The sequence below is a fragment of the Sinocyclocheilus rhinocerous genome, unplaced genomic scaffold (genome assembly GCF_001515625.1).
Source record: "Sinocyclocheilus rhinocerous isolate Xijiao unplaced genomic scaffold, SAMN03320098_v1.1 scaffold4207, whole genome shotgun sequence".
Lineage (NCBI taxonomy): Eukaryota > Metazoa > Chordata > Actinopteri > Cypriniformes > Cyprinidae > Sinocyclocheilus > Sinocyclocheilus rhinocerous.
In genome coordinates this window covers 63,163-81,727 of record NW_015624648.1, presented here as the reverse complement: position 1 = coordinate 81,727, position 18,565 = coordinate 63,163, and the positions used below count along the sequence as shown (strand labels likewise).

The following is an 18,565-nucleotide window of genomic DNA, read 5'->3' as shown; positions in this document are numbered from 1 at the left end:
AAGTGAAACCAGTCAATCTATAAATTGTTTTCTTGTCACATTTAACTGGGAAAAGTGTATATTAACATACAAAACGGCACACTATAATTTTAATATATGCCACTTACACAATATCATTGAGCTCTAGAATGGTGTCCGGAGGAGGGTTTATCAGCACATATGATAACGTGTTCTGATTATCATTCATTTCATCTGCAAGAGAAACAAAACACAGTCACTATTGTATTTAACCTGTATCAATTCTTAATAATCCAAAACATTTGTGTGACAAAGTTCTGAGAAGTTATCCATAACATTTATCTCTGTTCCTACTACAGATAATAAAACTATGCTGTCAGAATAGCCCCAAAAAAAGTCAAAAAACAAGGGAGGCAGTTGTTGTGTACCCACTGTGTTAGGATTTTGCTGGCTGGGTTTCTGAGGCTTTGTTGTATTTTACCTGCTTGTAAATGACCGAGAAGTGTGAACCTTTGCAGGTCTGTGCATAAGGGACTCAAGACTGGGACAAAGTGCCTCTGCTTCTCCAAACCCACCTGTTTGAGCCACTTATAATGCCAGGCCAGGTAAAAGAGAGAGAAGGGCTAACCGTTACTGACAGGGCATGGCTGCATTTACGGAACGCCCATGCAACCGCAAGCGCTCCCCATGCGCGGACGCATGCAGACAGGGTCCGCATCCACCCACGCATTCAGTCTCTCAATCCATCCATCCGTCTACTGCATCATATTCACAGCTGACCCACTGAACGTTGATCATTGCCATGCCAACATACAGCCCCAAGTCAGCAAACAGTAAGACCGACACACACAGATATAAGCATGCTTAGAGGATCTGTCAGGCCCACCAAGCCAAGGCTCAACCAATCAGAGTGAAGCAAAAAACATTAGTAGTGCGGGATTGGGAGGAGTCAATAGCCAAACGCTAATTAACCAATTACACCAATGGGAAACCCAAATACTTCTCCCAGTATCACCCCATTAATAAGAATGAAAAGCTGAGAAACAATGCTGCAAATCAGTACAAGCAGACTTATAAGTGTACGCCTAAATACCTGTGCTAGATGGACCCTTCCGACAAAGACTGAATGCTTTCTACTCCACTCTGTCCAAACATCCTGGAATCAAAAGCCCTCACTCATCATGTCTTATATCAATGCTCAGATGCCAGTGAGTACCTGCAGTACCCTCTGTCATGTAAGTACCCTCTTCAGTTCGTACCAGAGGAGAAAAAGACAACTACATCACTGATTTAACTATAAAATCAGACTTCATTATTTCAGAAACAGGTCAGCACTGCTGTCAAATGACATTGTTGATCAGGAGCATGTTTTTGCAAACATGAGACAAAATGTTAGGTGTGATACTGCACCTAAACTGCAAAAAACATATTATTGAATAAATAATAATATTAAATAAATACTGCATTCACATAGAAAATGTGGCTAATAGCCATGTAAAAAAATACAAAGTCTGCATATATTGTATATTACACCCACGCATAGTCTATGCAGAATGAACTTGTACACTTTATCCATAATTGCATTTAAGTCATAAAAAATGCTATACCTTTGCTTTACCTTTTGCATTTATGTACAGTATAAGTACGGAATAAGGTACAGTCATCATTGCTAAACAAATCCTGACAGGGTGATCAGGATGGTGACAAAAAGCTGAAGGTTTTATATTACAATAATGACTAACTGACTGTGCATTATACTGCTTATTACACAGCTATTTAAAAAAATTAATTTGAGTTGAAACAGCTGGGACAACAATAAGTTAAATAGCTTAGTGATCATTATATAAGACTGGAGAATGCTGCAATTGACCAACCAGAATCAAGTATTCCAGTGAGCTGTGTAACAATGAATTATACACAAATGCAAATTCGATTATAATGAAATCAGTCGGCTTTACAGATAAGCACTAGGTTTCTAAATCATACTCGTTTTGTCCAGTGTCATTATAATGCCAATGGCCAGCAGTTCCCTGCGGTCTGTTTTTAATAAGATAAGAGGAAGGCTCATGGGGCACAGACTAGCCTACTGATGATGTCATCTGGAAAAAAATGTACAAAAAGGAGAACTGTAGGCAGCAGTCTTCAGACATTTGCATGTAGCTTTAGCAAGAAAATGTCAGCCAGGAAAATGTAAGAATTTAAAAAAACACTGAATTTTGAATCTAAAAGAAAATAAATAAAGGCCTATTAAAGGAATAGTTCACCCAAAAATGAAAATTTCCTGAAAATGTACTCACCCTCAGGCCATCCAAGATGTAAATGAGTTTTCTTCATCAGAACAGATTTGAAGAAATCCATCATCAAGACATTTTACACTGTCACTTCTGGCCAAAATATTAGTCCCTAATCCATAATAACACTTCCTCCAGTGAAGTCCATCCCCTGTTGTCCTCTTATAATAAAACAAACCAACATATTTGTTTAGAACTGTTCTGGACTGTTTTTACTTTTAAAAGTGTTTGATCTGTGCATGTTTATTTCCTGAATTAGACGAGATGACTTTCACTGGAGAAAGCAATATTATGGATAGAGGACTCGTATTTTAGCAGGAAGCTTTTCGCTTCACAAGACATTAACTGATGGACTTTATCAGCTGTTTGGACTCTCATTCTGACGGCACCCATTCACTGCAGAGGATCCACTGGTGAGCGAGTGATGGCCTGAGAATGAGTACATTTTCAGCAAATTTCCATTTTTGGGTGAACTAGTCCTTTCAATTGCCACAAAGCATTTTCATTAGACTTTCAGTGCTTATCCTATTAAATACAGACTGCTGATGCTGTTCTAATCAATGCCCCTGGACAAACTGAGCAAATTGAGTGGAGTTTCCTGTTTACTTCAGTCTCCAGAACATCAGGTTCCAGATCCACTGGAACAATCCTATACTACAGGAACAATGTTTTTGGGTAGATTTACCTTGCAAATATCCTAGATTTACTCGGTTCATCACATCACTTGCAGTTAAATTAGCTACGTCCTCTACAGCGTGCGGGGAAAAGACCAAAGTAGAAAGAGATAAGAAAGAAAAGGTCAAGCAAGCAGCAGAGAAAGCAACACTTTTTTAAAGAGAAAGATCAAGAAAAAATCACCATGCAAAAAACACATTCTTAAAATATCAATGAATAATACTTCATACTATTATGACTGCTAATGTTTATATTTGTTATAGTTACATAAAATGTCATTACTATCATCTCATGGTTTACATCTAATTTTAAAGATAAGGTGTGTAAATTTCTGCAAAAGAAGTAGTTTTAACATGAAAAAATACACTTCAACTTTAGTTTTCAATAGTATTTCTCAGGGTTGACAAGTGAAAAATTAGAGAATTATATTTTGCAACATGGAGGATAGAAAGGGAGTAAAGTTTCTAGGAAGGTGAATACAGAATGAAAGACAATGCAGAGCACACAAAACACAAGTTGATAATGAGCTCTGATCCTTAAACAATAAATTATATTCATTATGACACTATAAAACCCACCTGCTATAATAAAGGAAATATTTCTTCAGAAGAACATCTACAATATACAGTGAGGTCCAAAGGCTTGAGACTACTAATAAATCTTTTTTTATTATTATTATTTATCTCTTGAAATACCTTTTGGGAAATTGTTAAATTAATTACTATTAATTACGTAAAACTAATTCACTAATCATATTAAGTAAATTTGTAATTATGTGATGCTTTGTACAGAAGGTCAGATGTTTTGCTTCCATTGAAATTCAAGACGCTCTTTGGATCATCTCAAATCATACTGGAGAACCTGATCATTTGGATCTAAAATGGTTTAGAATTAGAAAATAATGCATAATATAACTATTTTTTTTACTAGTGGACTCAGACCTTTGAACCCCAGTGCATATCTTGGAAAAACAAATATGTGTCCTATAGATAAAATACCCCTTTATGCAATGATTTACATGAAGGCATGTAATCTATATTTTGTTTCTCTTTAATCTGGCATTTTCCTGTAATCTTTTATAAAGAATGTTTCAGGAGAATGATGATTAATGCAGGGGACACCATTTTATGATTTACAAAGAGAAACACTGAAAACAGATCTCAAGCATTTATAACGCACTATATCAAAAAGACACCAAGGTAAGGGGGTTCTGAACCTTCAGTATTTTCGTAGGCACAAACAGAAATACTCACTTCGCCTTGTCAAACTCACCGTATCCCACAGTGGGCAGCCCTAAGTGCTTCATGCGGTTCTTCACCAGCTCTGACAGCTCCTGTCTCTCTGAACGCCGGTACAGGTTTAGGCGCTGTTGATTGATGCGTTCAACTCGACTGGGCGGTTTGGTGCTTTTTCTGCTTAGCCGTCTCGCCCACTGCATGCTCTTCTTCCGCAGGAGTGGGTGCTCTGATTGGTCGCTCCCTGTGGAGTTTCTGTGGGCGGTTTTCTCTTTCCAGGATTCCCTGTGGTCCCGCGGGTCCTCACAGTCCTCCACAGACACCTGAGACTGCTCAGCATGGAAACAGGTTGTCAACAGGTTAACAGGCTCATTGTCTGACGGCTGAAGTCATTATGTTGTACTTTTTTTTTGTACCAGTTTATTAGCAGTTGAACATCTTTACTCTGGAAAGTAGCACTAAGTAATTACACATATATTTTTAGCTGAGTCTAATTCACCTGCTGACAGGATGTCATTAGCCTTGTCTAAGTTTAAGGCACACTTCTAAAGTTTGGGGTCAGTAAGATTTTTTTTTTTTTATATAAATAAAAGGGGCATTCCATAAAATTAGAATGTCGTGGAAAAGTTCATTTATTTCAGTAATTCAACTCAAATTGTGAAACTCGTGTATTAAATAAATTCAATGCACACAGATTGAAGTAGTTTAAGTCTTTGGTTCTTTTAATTGTGATGATTTTGGCTCACATTTAACAAAAACCCACCAATTCACTATCTCAACTAATTAGAATATGGTGACATGCCAATTAGCTAATCAACTCAAAACACCTGCAGAGGTTTCCTGAGCCTTCAAAATGGTCTCTCAGTTTGGTTCACTAGGCTATACAATCATGGGGAAGACTGCTGATCTGACAGTTGTCCAGAAGACAATCATTGACACCCTTCACAAGGAGGGTAAGCCACAAACATTCATTGCCAAAGAAGCTGGCTGTTCACAGAGTGCTGTATCCAAGCATGTTAACAGAAAGTTGAGTGGAAGGAAAAAGTGTGGAAGAAAAAGATGCACAACCAACCGAGAGAACCGCAGCCTTATGAGGATTGTCAAGCAAAATCGATTCAAGAATTTGAGTGAACTTCACAAGGAATGGACTGAGGCTGGGGTCACGGCATCAAGAGCCACCACACACAGACGTGTGAAGGAATTTGGCTACAGTTGTCGTATTCCTCTTGTTAATCCACTCCTGAACCACAGACAACGTCAGAGGCGTCTTACCTGGGCTAAGGAGAAGAAGAACTGGACTGTTGCCCAGTGGTCCAAAGTCCTCTTTTCAGATGAGAGCAAGTTTTGTATTTCATTTGGAAACCAAGGTCCTAGAGTCTGGAGGAAGGGTGGAGAAGCTCATAGCCCAAGTTGCTTGAAGTCCAGTGTTAACAGTCTGTGGTGATTTGGGGTGCAATGTCATCTGCTGGTGTTGGTCCATTGTGTTTTTTGAAAACTGCACCCGTTGCACCCGTTTACCAAGAAATTTTGGAGCACTTCATGCTTCCTTCTGCTGACCAGCTTTTTGATGATGCTGATTTCATTTTCCAGCAGGATTTGGCACCTGCCCACACTGCCAAAAGCACCAAAAGTTGGTTAAATGACCATGGTGTTGGTGTGCTTGACTGGCCAGCAAACTCACCAGACCTGAAGCCCATAGAGAATCTATGGGGTATTGTCAAGAGTAAAATGAGAAACAAAAATGCAGATAATGCAGATGAGCTGAAGGCCACTGTCAAAGAAACCTGGGCTTCCATACCACCTCAGCAGCTGATCACCTTGATCACCTCCATGCCACGCCGAATTGAGGCAGTAATTAAAGCAAAAGGAGCCCCTACCAAGTATTGAGTACATGTACAGTAAATGAACATACTTTCATGTTTTTTTATTCATCTTATGCAGTATTCTAATGTGTTGAGATAGTGAGTTGGTGGGTTTTTGTTAAATGTGAGCCAAAATCATCACATTTAAAAGAACCAAAGACTTAAACTACTTCAGTCTGTGTGCATTGAATTTATTTAATACACGAGTTTCACAATTTGAGTTGAATTACTAAAATAAATGAACTTTTCCACGACATTCTAATTTATTGAGATGCACCTGTATATAAAGAAATTCATACTTTTATTCATCAAGGATACATTCAATTGATCTAAAGTGACAGTAAAGTCATTTCTAATGTTAGAAACGATTTCTATTTCAAATAAATGCTGTTCTTTTGAACTTTCTATTCACTAAAGAACCCTGAAAAAAAATGTCACGGTTTCCACAAAAAATATTAAAGTGCCCCTGTTATGCCATTTTGAGTATTGCCTTTCATGCAGTGTGTAATGTAGCTGTATGTGAATGTTAATGATCTGCAAAATTGTAAAGCCGAAAGTGCACAATAAATAAAGTTATCGTCTCCCAAAAGAAAGAATCGACTCTGAACAGCCTAAACGAGTCGTCAGTAATTCGAATCCCACTTGCATAATACCCACCTATGTTCTACGTTGGCCGGCCGCCAACAACTTGACCCCGCCCTCAAACACATCATTTTACTGACGGCTGCTTCTCTAATCTTGGGGAGTTTAATGTGGGATTCACAGAACCCCTGCTCTTGAAAGATGGCTCAGTTCTCAGTTTATTTGGACCAGTTGGCTCCACTGAATCACAAGCTGTAAGTATGATAAATAATAGAATTTAATATTTTTTATAGAGCGTTTAATACGGAACTATGGCAATGGGTGTATTCTTTCTGACACGCGCTGTGCGCAGTAGACCAATCACAACAGACTGGGCCTTCTGACCAATCAGAGCAGAGTAGGCTCACGGAAAGGAGGGGCTTAGAGAGACTGAATCTTAGAACTTCTTCGAACGAATCCTTGAGAATCATTGGAAATTAAGGTGATATTAAATGCATATTTTGAGAAAACAAAATCATTTTTTGACCTTGTATGTAAACCTAATGTAGGAGACTCCAAAAACAATATTAGGAACCTTAAAAATAGCATAATGGGGCACTTTAAGCAGCACAACTGTTTTCTAAATTGATAATAATAGGTTTTTCTTGAACACCAAATTAGCACATTAGAATGCTTATGAATGATCACGTGACACTGAAGACTGGTGTAATGACTGCTGAAAATTCAGCTTTACATCACCAAAATATTAAAATAGAAAACATTTGTTTTAAATTGCAATTTTACTAACAGACAAAACATTAACAAATCTTACCAACAACAAACTTTTTTAAGGTAGTGCAAGTCCATATGATGACATAGAATAAAATAGCTTTGCTTAAAAATAAATATTTTTCAATTATTAATAATTATTATTAAAAACATTTTAATAAATTTTTTTAAAAATGTTTGATTTAGCTGTAGTACAGCTATAATAAATTTCAATTATTTAATTATGTATTTTCTTTCTCACAGAGTATAAATGGATATTTACAAATAAGAATATACAGCTGTCTTTATATTTTAGAAAGGAATCCTCATATTTGGGGGCCCTTAGCATCAGAAAGTTATTCTTTGGTGGTAAAACGTTTTTGAATGAAAAATGACTTAATTCATTCTTAAATAAACCCACTTACATTACAAAATAAGTATTTATTAGCTAATTATACAGATCACCAGTAGCATATAATGAGTGAGTGAAAGTAATGGATTTTGGAAAGACAACAAACAGCCGAAACACAGCATAATGCTATTAACATATGAGGGTGTAGTTGAGAAATGGAGTGAAGTCTGTATTCTTACCTGTTTGCAAATCTCCTTAAACTGGAAAAAGCAATAGATGTGAATGATCAAAATGAGAAATGATTAGCACAAGGACTGCATAAGCTCTAGACAAAGCTGTATGACTGACAGCTCATCAAGTTATGTTTCCTATATAGTGGTTTTCACTTTATGGTCATAACATGCATATAGTACTATATTAATGAATTCATATACTTTGCTATGCTGTTGCTTACATTGCAAGGCTTTTAAGATAATCATTATTGATATACAGAGTCATGTACTTGTACATTAATTATACATTTTAATTTTACTTCATACGTTTTAATGTGGGAGGGACAGTGACACATTCATCTGAACTTGAGTTTCTTATCTTTAACACTGGCTGACTTTAACTTAATGTTTTTGTTTGACAAATACTGTAATATTCAATAATTAGCAGCCCTCCTTTTGAAGACCCCCTAACTTAATATTTAAAATAATAAACATTCCATATATATATACATACATAAATACACTACTGTTCACAAGTTTGGGGTTGATAAGACTTTTTTTTAACTGTTTTTGAAAGAAGTTTCTTATTCCCACCAAGGCTGTATTTATTTGATCAAAATACTGTAAAAACAGTAATATTGTGACATATTATTACAATTTAAAATAACTTTTTCTGTTGTCATATATTGTAAAATGTAATTTATTCATGTGAAGGCAAAGCTGAATTTTCAGCATCATTACTCCAGTCTTCAGTGTCACGTGATCCTTCAGAAATCATTTTAATATGCTGATTTGCTGCTCAAGAAACATTTTTATTATTATTATAAATGTTAAAACTGTTATGCTGCAAACAATGAAATTTGATGAATGATTTGAAGAATATAAATTTTAGAAGACCAGCATTTATTTGAAATAGAAATCTCTTGTAACATTATAAATGTTTTTATTGTCACTTTTGATCAATTTAATTTGTCCTTGCTTAAAAAAAAAGCATTAAATTCTTTAAAAATAAAAACGTACTAACCCCAAAATTTTTGAACAGTAGTGTAAATAATATATATATATACATATATATATATATATATTCATAGATATTAGAGTGCCAGGACTAAAACCGGTTGTGTATGTATACTGAAATGTTTAAAAAAACCTACTTGTCAATGGTACCAGCCATGTAGTACACCATAGGGAAACAGCAGATGGCTTCAAGAAAATGATTATCAGGCCTGGAAATGGAGGGGAAGAGCAGTTTGACAATGCTAATCCACTCACAGCTGCAGTTTTAAAGTTCTTAAAGGTTTGGGACTGGCAAACAACCTTATAAAAATGTATTCTCAGGGTAAAAGCTTGTGCAAAATGCATAAGCAGGTAATTGCAAAAAGGCTTTTGACACATCTCAGAGTTGCCATGGAAACTCTGAGGAAGAATCTACAATGTAATGGCAATTGTGTACACTATTTTGCATTACTGAAAGGAAGAATATGTGGAGCATAATGAACAACACTTTTGAAAGCGTTTAGCATTAGAGAGCAAGATAATACATAACGATTTCAATCTAATGCATGACAGAGTGTGAACAGTCGATAAAGAGATTTGTTTTTATGCAGATAAGCATGGAAGTATTTTTAAGTAGTAAAGTCAGGTTAAGCAATGCTTTTGACTGACTTTCGAAGTCTAAAGTCATCACTATGAGCAGTAACATGCGGTGAAAACTGATGAGGCAGCTCGCTCACGGATTATCCAACAGCAGCACAATGGGATTCAGCTCCTTCCGGGGTCGGTAATAGGCACGCAGTGGCACTATGAAGTTGTACAGGCCATTTCCTGCAGTTTCAGCAGAAACGATAATCAACTTGTTTTTGAAACCGTATGCCTTGGCGTCTTCAAAGCTATTATGCCGACAACCCTGCACATAAAAACAAGTAAAACATTTAATGGACTGAAATAAATGATATCAGCTCTAAATGTGTGAAGATATAATGCCTTCATACATACATACATTTAGAGCTGATATGTGTACACACACACACACACACACACACACACACACATATATATATATATATATATAAGATGAAATTCTTAAATACATTGTAGAATGTTGCAATAAATAAAGGCACAAGGAAATTAAATCATAAATAAATAATGCATGGAATATGTGTTTACTTATTTGTATTATATTATACTTATTTATTTACATAAAATGAAAAACCTCAAGAAATATAATATAATATAATATAACAGTGGACAACATCAATTTATCATGAAATTGAAAACATCATGAAGTCATCATGCATTCAGTAAATATAAGCATAATGAACAGTGAGTTCAAAGAAACATAGTGTGTGAAATGTATTTATGTAAAATGAAAAGTGACCTGAAATATGACGATACACATTTCTTTGTACTTTTATGTATTTATTGCTAAAATGCATGATGTATTTAATTATTTATTTTATACTGTTAAATTCCTCCATATAAATACATTACCATTACATCAGTCAGTAAAAAAATCACAATTTCTCTTTCATCAAACTATCCCAATGGATTAAGCTGAATCGCTATCAGTATTTAAGAGTGAATTAAAAATTATACACTCACCTTGTCAAGTCGTAGGCAACAAAACGGCGCCTTTTGTTGCAAAAGGTGACAAAGAGTTGGGGAGCTTCCAATGTAAGGGGAGTTTGGAGGATAGCCTCTAATCCACCTTGAAAAAGCAGAAGGATATAAAATGTAGCAAGTCTGCTTCAATTTAATGCATATACAGTACATGAACCCTTAACTGACTTGTTCTACAAATGCTTTATTTTTGAAAGCATTGCATGTAAATGATCAGTAGATGGCACTGTGAGAGCACTGAAGATTCAGCAGGGATCTTCACCAATTCACTCTGCTCACCAGAGGAAGCATTAGAAAATACAGGAGCAGAACAGAATCCTGCAGCGAGAAAGACTCAGTGCTGCTCTGTAAGAGATTTAGTCTTTATCAAGTGTGTGTGTGTGTGTGTGTGTCTGTGTCTGTGTGAGAGAGAGAGAGAGAGAGAGAGAGAGAGAGAGAGAGAGAGAGAGAATGAGTGCACATGTCTCCTCCGGCTCTGATTGACATAAGCAAACGCTGTAATTATTCTGCAGCATGATCGCTGAATGGGTGATAGCAACTAATATGCTTAAGGTTCATCTGATCTTCCTGAAAGCTATAACATGTAATTCAACAATCACACTAGAGAGAGAGCACAGTAAAATATAACTAGAAGTCATAGAGGTGGGTAAGGAAAAAAAAAATAATTTTTATTCAGCAAGGTTGCATTAAATTGATCAAAAGTGTTAGTAAAGACATTTATAACATTTGTCATTTTATTTTCATTAAAGAATCCTGGAAAAAATGTTTTATCACAGTTTCCACAAAATTAAGCAGCACAACCGTTTTTACATTGATAATAATAAACGTTTCTTGAGGAGCAAATCAGCATATTAGAATGATTTCTGAAGGACCGTGTGACACTGAAGAAAATATTAAGCTTTGCCATCAAAGAAATAAATTACATTTTAAATACATTCAAATAGAAAACCTTTAACTTTTAAAAACATTAAAAAATCTTACCCACCCCAAACTTTTGAACAGTGTAAGTGTATAGGGTTTATTGGCTCTGTACTTTAATATTCTATTTATTATTTTATCGTCTGCCAGTCAAAAATAAAAATGGGTTGCTTAGAAAAGTAATAGCACAGCTATCCACAACGAGCCTCTTAATTAAAGGTGACATATCATGAAAATCTGACTTTTCCTGGCTTTATAAGTGCTATAATCAGGTCCCCAGTGCATCTACCAACCAAGGAAACGTGAAAGAGATTAACCCAGTAACTTTGTTTTGGTAAGCATTTTTCTGCAAGCCTCTGCAAAAACGAGCTCGTCTGATTTCGCTCCCCTAGTGAGGTCGCAAAGGGATCTCATTATAATATTACCGCCCCTTAATCTGTAAGTTTTCACCCACAGCGCCATCATTTTGATTTTGCAAGCAACAACAGTGTACCAGCTCTAATGCCATGGCGAAAGTTTGAGCAAAACATGCTAACTTTTCTGTTTTTGGCTGCATTTTTAGCAGGTACGAGCTGTAATGGCGCAGCTCTATTCTGGAAAAGGGGGCTGGGAGCAGCAGCTCATTTGCATTTAAAGAGACAGGCCCGAAAAACAGCATGTTTCTGCTTCCACTCAAAATAGGCATTTTCAAAATGATATAATAAAGGATCTGTGGGGTATTTTGAGCTGAAAATTCACAGACACATTCTGGGGACACCAGAGACTTATATTACATATTGTAAAAAGGGGCATACTATGTCTCCTTTAAGGCTCATGTCTTTCACATTTGCTGGCTGTTTAAAACGTCAAAGACAAACGACTCTATTGTGCTTCCCATGAGAAATCACATCAATTTTGTACTTTTAAAAACATTATTTACTCTAAGGCTGGTGCTCCTTCATCATCCGATTGGTTGGTCTCGTCTTCTGAGGGGTCACTGAGAAGATCACAAGGCAGGATTGCAGAGGAATCGGCGATCTCCAGCACAGGGGCAATGCTGGGTCTACGACTCCCAGCTCCGTTCTCTGTGGGCAGGGCCAGTTTACTGCTGTCAGCCGGGGGATCTGGGTTCTGCAGGTCAATGGCCACAGTTCCTGTAAAACAACAAAAATGAGCCATGAAAGTGGAGGCTTTCCTCTTCGGGTAAACGTTGGGAAAGTGCAGCATGAGGAAATTCATGTGTCCACCGGTGAAACAAGCTATCTATAACTGTTTTCTGATCTGAAATGTTAATTGCTTTTGTGCTATTTACAGTGCAATGAAAGTGGTCAAAGAAATATTGCATTATGAACAATTTTTGATGACTCAGAATTTAGGTCAGTTCCAGTTCATTTCCAACAGTGCAATGAATAAAATGAAAAAACTTGTGTAAATTACTAGGAAAATTAGCCTGTGTATACAGTAGATGGTATAAATGTTTAATTATAGCAAAATATTTCTTAAAACGCACTGAAATTGACCTCAACCCTGATGTATTGCTTTTAATGAACGAAGACTGATTTGCACATTTCAAATCAGTGATTTGCAAACAAAATCTTTAAGCACCGTGAGGTTTAATTTAAAAATGCTGAAGCGAAGAAAATGTTCTGAAGGGAAATTTGCTGCTATGCAGAAGATTGTCCCTCTGCTAAATGTTAAGGGCAGTTGTGAAAACAAATCAGTGAAGAAACGTAATGGACTAATTCCTTATATATAATTAATTATGTTAGAGAGTAAGCCAGGGATATTTTACACATGCAAGAGCAGTTTCCAAGCCCAATTGAAAAAAAAAAATTCTTCATTTTCTAGGTAAAAAAGCTTGCAGGACAAAAGCCTTGAGCCTTAGAGCTCTTCAAAGTAATGGGAATGAACGGGAGAGAGAGGTTTCTGTAAATGTTGACATTTACACAGGCATCCACTAATGATGTCTTATGATTTAACTGTCTCTCTAAACCGCATGCTTAGACTTACCATATGAAGTAGACTGATCGACTTCAACAAAGGAAAAACAATGAAAAAGTATATTTTATCATGAGCATGACTTAAAACTTCTTCTAAATTTTGATAAATTCACCCTGCCAATGCTGCTTCTGAATGTTACTCTCATGCCACTAACTGGCATATGGCATCCATATGGAAACTGCATTAAACCAACCCTGCGGCTGCACTGATGTAAACAAATTAAAACTTGTGCTTCATTTGTTTGTAACAATAACAACACCACTAATGTTTAAATCAGTCATTATTTTGGGATTTCCGCTCGGTGCTGCTAGTGGCGCAGAAATTACACACTGCAGCTTTCAAGAAACTCATTCGTCTGATGATTACAAGTTTGAAGATTCCTGTTAGTTACATCACTTTATCAGGTAGACATTGCTATATGTTCCCTCACCCATGCTTGCAATGATGCTCTGCACCGGGAGACGAGAGGGGGCGTCATACACGCCGGTGGCCGACTGCCCTTTGCTGTGCTTCTCCTCCTGTTTGAAGATGAAGGCAGAGTTCTCCTCTTTAGTGATGTTAATGTAGTAGCAGGTGTCTGTGGCAGACATGATGTGGCGAGGGCCAGGGTTCAGAAGTATGCTCTTATTGTCTTCTCTCTTGGTGCCGATTAGGCAGACACCATACCTAAGGTAAAAATGATTTTGGTGAGTTTAACTTGGTGTTTAAGAGAGAAAAGCATAGCAGTGCTAACTGGTCTTTATTTGGAAGGATCTACACTCTGATACTGCTTTGAGGATCTTAAATATATTATATTCAACTTTATTGTTTATTGTCATTGACATTGTTCAGAGTATAGTACAGAGCCAATGAAATGCATATAGTAATATATCATGTGAATAAAACATTATGATGCAAATGAAGCACACATTGTAATAACGTGACCAATTGACCATTATAATGCAAATGAGATTAAGCCATAACAGGCTGAGCAAAGTGGCCAATAGAGTTGAAATTACATGATATATACTCTACTGTTTAAAAGCATGGGGTCAGTACATTTCTTTAAGACAGTTATACTTCTATTAAGCAAGGATTAAATTGATCAAAAGTGACAGTAAAGACTTTTACATTGTTACAAAAGATTTCTATTTCAAATAAATGCTGTTCGTTTGAACTTTCTATTCATCAAAGAATTCTGAAAAAAAAGTATCATAGTTTCCACAAAAACTAAGCAGGACAACTGTTTTCAACATTGGTAATAAGAAATGTTTCCCGAGCACCAAATACATGATATGATTTCATATCATATATTTGCATATTATGATTTCATATCAAGGATCATGTAACATTGAAAACTGGAGTAATGATGCTGAAAATTCAGCTTTGCCATCACAGGAAAAAAATTTAAAAAAATATATATATTAAAATATAGAAAACAATTATTTAAAATTTTAATAATTTTTCACAACATTATAGTTTTTACTATATTTTTATCAAATAAATGCAGCCTTAGTGAGCTTAAGTGACTTCTTAAAAAACATTAGAATCTTACCCACCCCAAACTTCTGAACAATAGTGTATAAAGGGAATGTGGTTTTAAAAATATCATTAATAAAATGCAAACGGTTCACTTCACATACATCCCAACAGTTAATTGTGCAGCTCAAAGTAAACGTTCCGCAATCACTCACTTTTTATGTGCATGGAAGGAGGCATAAGTAAAACTCTTCCCATCATATTCGCCAAAGAACTTGCTGTCCATCAAACGAATGTGGTAAACTTCATTCCCCGAGCAGCGGCCATACGTCCTCTGCCACTGTTCTGGAGACATCTGTCCCTCCCTAAAACCCCAAGCAGACAGTTCAAACACCAGCACAAAGATGACACTCCAAACCTCGTTTCAGCAAATGTGATATTACTATTATTGTGGGATCATTTCAGAGTTTTCTTTATAAAACAATCTCAGCAAGTTCAGACTGTATGGGTCAGTCTTCCTCAGACAAATGAAAACAGGAAGTTTAATGGCATTGATCGGCTCTCCTCACAAATCTGCTCTGAGTAATTATTTGTGACACTATTATTTGTCAGGGATCACAGAATTGGAAAGGTTACGTGAGGTGCCACTATTTATTTAATAAATCCTTCAATAAATTAAACAACATTTCAGGAAATGCTTCTTTTACATCAGTGTCAGAATAAAGAGGAAAGACATCAGTACTGACTGTCCACGAGATGTGTGCACCAGGAGTGTGACCAGTGTAGAGGTGGCCGGACACACACAGTTGAGGGCCAGCATGGCATACTTGAACTCCTCCTCACACACCACATGATCTAACAAACAAAACATACCGACACATCATCTATGTGAGAATTATAATATAATATAATACCGGTATAATATAATATAATATAATAGAATAGAATAGAATATAAACAACATGCACTGGTTGTTATGACTTGGGCCAAATATTCATACTTATCAAATCACCCTGGATCATAACAGTAAATGAACACATATTAAATATTGATGTTCCTTAAAAATTAATGAATTTCGACAAAATAGCTCTCAAATTATAAAGCACCAGGCACAGATGGACTCCCTGCTGAATTATATAAACACTTCTAGGACACCGGTCATTCTTGTGAAATTTGGAAACACTATGAAACTAAAAACACATCAGTGAACTGCCCTAATCTCAGAACTTATGAAACCAATATAAATCCAACATTACCACTCCATTTCACAAATCAACATAACATCAACCTCAGTAGAACAGCTTTAACACCCAGAGATGATTCGGTCATCTTATTCATTCAGTTCAAATTGGTTTCATTACAGACAGACACTCTTTAAATTAGAGACATTATCCTTTTAATGTACTGCAAGTATATAAGAGAACACTTTAAAAAAATTTATTATTATTATTTTTTTATTTTAGATGCAGAAAAACATTTGACAGAGTTAACAGGACTATTCGTTTAGTGACAAAATATATGCTTATGTTGTGTTTTTGTCATTTTTAGTATTTTTTATATATACACTATGTCTACATAGTTTTTATTAAAAACATTTTTTACCATAGAATTTTTATTGTTGCAAATTGCATTTTTACATTTTATACCACCCCACCCACCATACACGACCCTACCCAGCCCCAACAAAGCAACCCCCAATTAGAACACAATGACAAAATAAAATAAAAAAATAAAAAAATAAAAAAAATTTTTTTTTTTTTTTTTCAAAAAATATAAACACAAAATACAAAAAAATACATAAAACAAATTAATAATAATAATAATAAAATAAGGGGTATATATATATACCTCCACTCAATCCACGTCTAAGATTTGTAATTCATTAAAGAATGTGATAAATTGTTGTCATTTTTCAAAAAAAGATTCCCCCCTACCTCTGATATTGTACTTAATTTTTTCAAGTTTAAAAAAAAAGACCAAATCTTTGAGCCAAACTGAAATAGAGGGGGGATTCATTCAGAAGTGAAACAAAACATGCAGACGTACTTTCATTTATGTTATAGACTGTTATAGATTTAAATGCCTATGATTTGGCGTTGCATTCTCAATGATGGGTTACAATGCTCATCTGCTACAAAAAGCACTACACGAGTAGTTATTCAGTCTCCAGCATAATCTCATGACAAAAAATGTGACCAAAAAAAAGACCAAATCTTTGAGCCAAACTGAAATAGAGGGGGGTTGAGGGGAGGTCCAAGATAACAGCATTCTGCGCCTAGCAAGAAGAGATGCAAAAGCTATGACGTCAGCCTGTCTCCGGCTTAAAGGCTGACATTAATTTTTTTATTCAGTTTTAGTTTTAGTTATTTTAGTATATCAAGTTAAACTTATTTAAAATGAAAAAACTTTGCCTTGGCAACAAGCTGAAATACAAAATTTGTATATTATATTTCAGTTACTGTTTACAGCATATTATTTCAAGTAATGAAAATTTTTAGTTTGTTTTAGTTAACTTTAATATCCTTGATTTTTCGCTGAGGAGCCGAGCCGGTGACCCGGCCGCTCAGGGGTGGTACAGTAGCCGTGGCGACGGGACGTGACGCCTCCGTTCCCTCCTTCAGGGAACGAGGGAACCCAGCTCTCTACAGGTTCTCAAGGATTCAGCAAGAGAGGGCCTGGCGCCGGACGTTCCGCCATGTCTGGCTGCCAAGGGGAGGAGCTCGACAGGGCCTACAGTACGGACACAAGCCGACACTAAACCGGGGCCTCTCAGTGCCTCTACCCGTTTGAGGTGAGAACACAGGAGGACACCGGCTTCACACGAAGGCTATAGAATCTAGCGAACGTGTTGGGGGGCCGCCCAGCCCGCAGCTCTACAAATATCTGTCAGCGAGGCGCTACGAGCCAGCGCCCAGGAGGATGCAACACTCCTAGTAGAGTGAGCTCGCAACCTGAGCGGGCAGGGCACACCCTGTGCCTGATAAGCCAGGGCGATAGCATCCACAATCCAGTGGGCCATCCTCTGCTTAGAGACGGCATTCCCCTTCTGCCGGCCTCCGTAACAGAGAAAGAGCTAGTCTGAGGTCCTGAAGCTTTGTGTCCGGTCTACGTAGCACCTTAATACTCGGACGGGACAGAGCAAAGCCAGGGCTGGGTCTGCCTCCTCCGGGGGCAGCGCTTGCAGGTTCACCACTTGGTCTTTGAAGGGTGTAGTGGGAACCTTGGGCACGTAGCCGGGCCGGGGCCTCAGGATTACCTGGGAGTCAGCCGGCCCAAACCCTAGGCACGAATCGTCGACCGAAAATGCATGCAGGTCCCCTACCCTCTTGATGGAGGCCAATACAATCAGGAGCAGAGTTTTCATTGAAAGAAACTTTAGCTCGACTGACTGCAAAGGCTCAAATGGGCCCTGCTGTAGTGCCGTGAGCACTAGAGTCAGGTCCCAAGAGGGTATAGAGGGGGGCCGGGTAGGATTCAACCTCCTGGCCCCTCTAAGGAACCTGATGACGAGGTCATGCTTACCTACGGACTTCCCATTCACCGGGTAATTGTACGCAGCAATAGCAGCAACCTGGACTTTGAGGGTGGAGGGAGACAGCCTTCGCTCAAGCCCTTGCTGCAAAAAGGACAGCACAACTCTGATTGGGCATATTCGGGGGTCTTCTCGGCGAGAAGA

The 18,565-nt window shown here is 37.1% G+C and overlaps 1 protein-coding gene across 1 annotated transcript in view; it reads right to left on the bottom strand.

Annotated features, from left to right (window-relative positions):
* LOC107745529 (potassium channel subfamily T member 1-like) overlaps positions 1-18,565 on the bottom strand; it is a 66,106-nt gene that overhangs the window by 1,311 nt on the left and 46,230 nt on the right. Inside the window, exons 16-28 of the mRNA XM_016559432.1 lie at positions 15,636-15,744; positions 15,105-15,254; positions 13,862-14,097; positions 12,371-12,584; positions 10,516-10,621; positions 9,648-9,820; positions 9,069-9,140; positions 4,576-4,597; positions 4,197-4,542; positions 2,935-2,997; positions 1,175-1,204; positions 534-545; positions 108-192 (exon numbers count right to left, since the gene is read on the bottom strand). Coding sequence (XP_016414918.1) covers positions 108-192; positions 534-545; positions 1,175-1,204; positions 2,935-2,997; positions 4,197-4,542; positions 4,576-4,597; positions 9,069-9,140; positions 9,648-9,820; positions 10,516-10,621; positions 12,371-12,584; positions 13,862-14,097; positions 15,105-15,254; positions 15,636-15,744 — 1,618 coding nt within the window. The remainder of the gene's footprint in view (positions 1-107; positions 193-533; positions 546-1,174; positions 1,205-2,934; positions 2,998-4,196; positions 4,543-4,575; positions 4,598-9,068; positions 9,141-9,647; positions 9,821-10,515; positions 10,622-12,370; positions 12,585-13,861; positions 14,098-15,104; positions 15,255-15,635; positions 15,745-18,565) is intronic.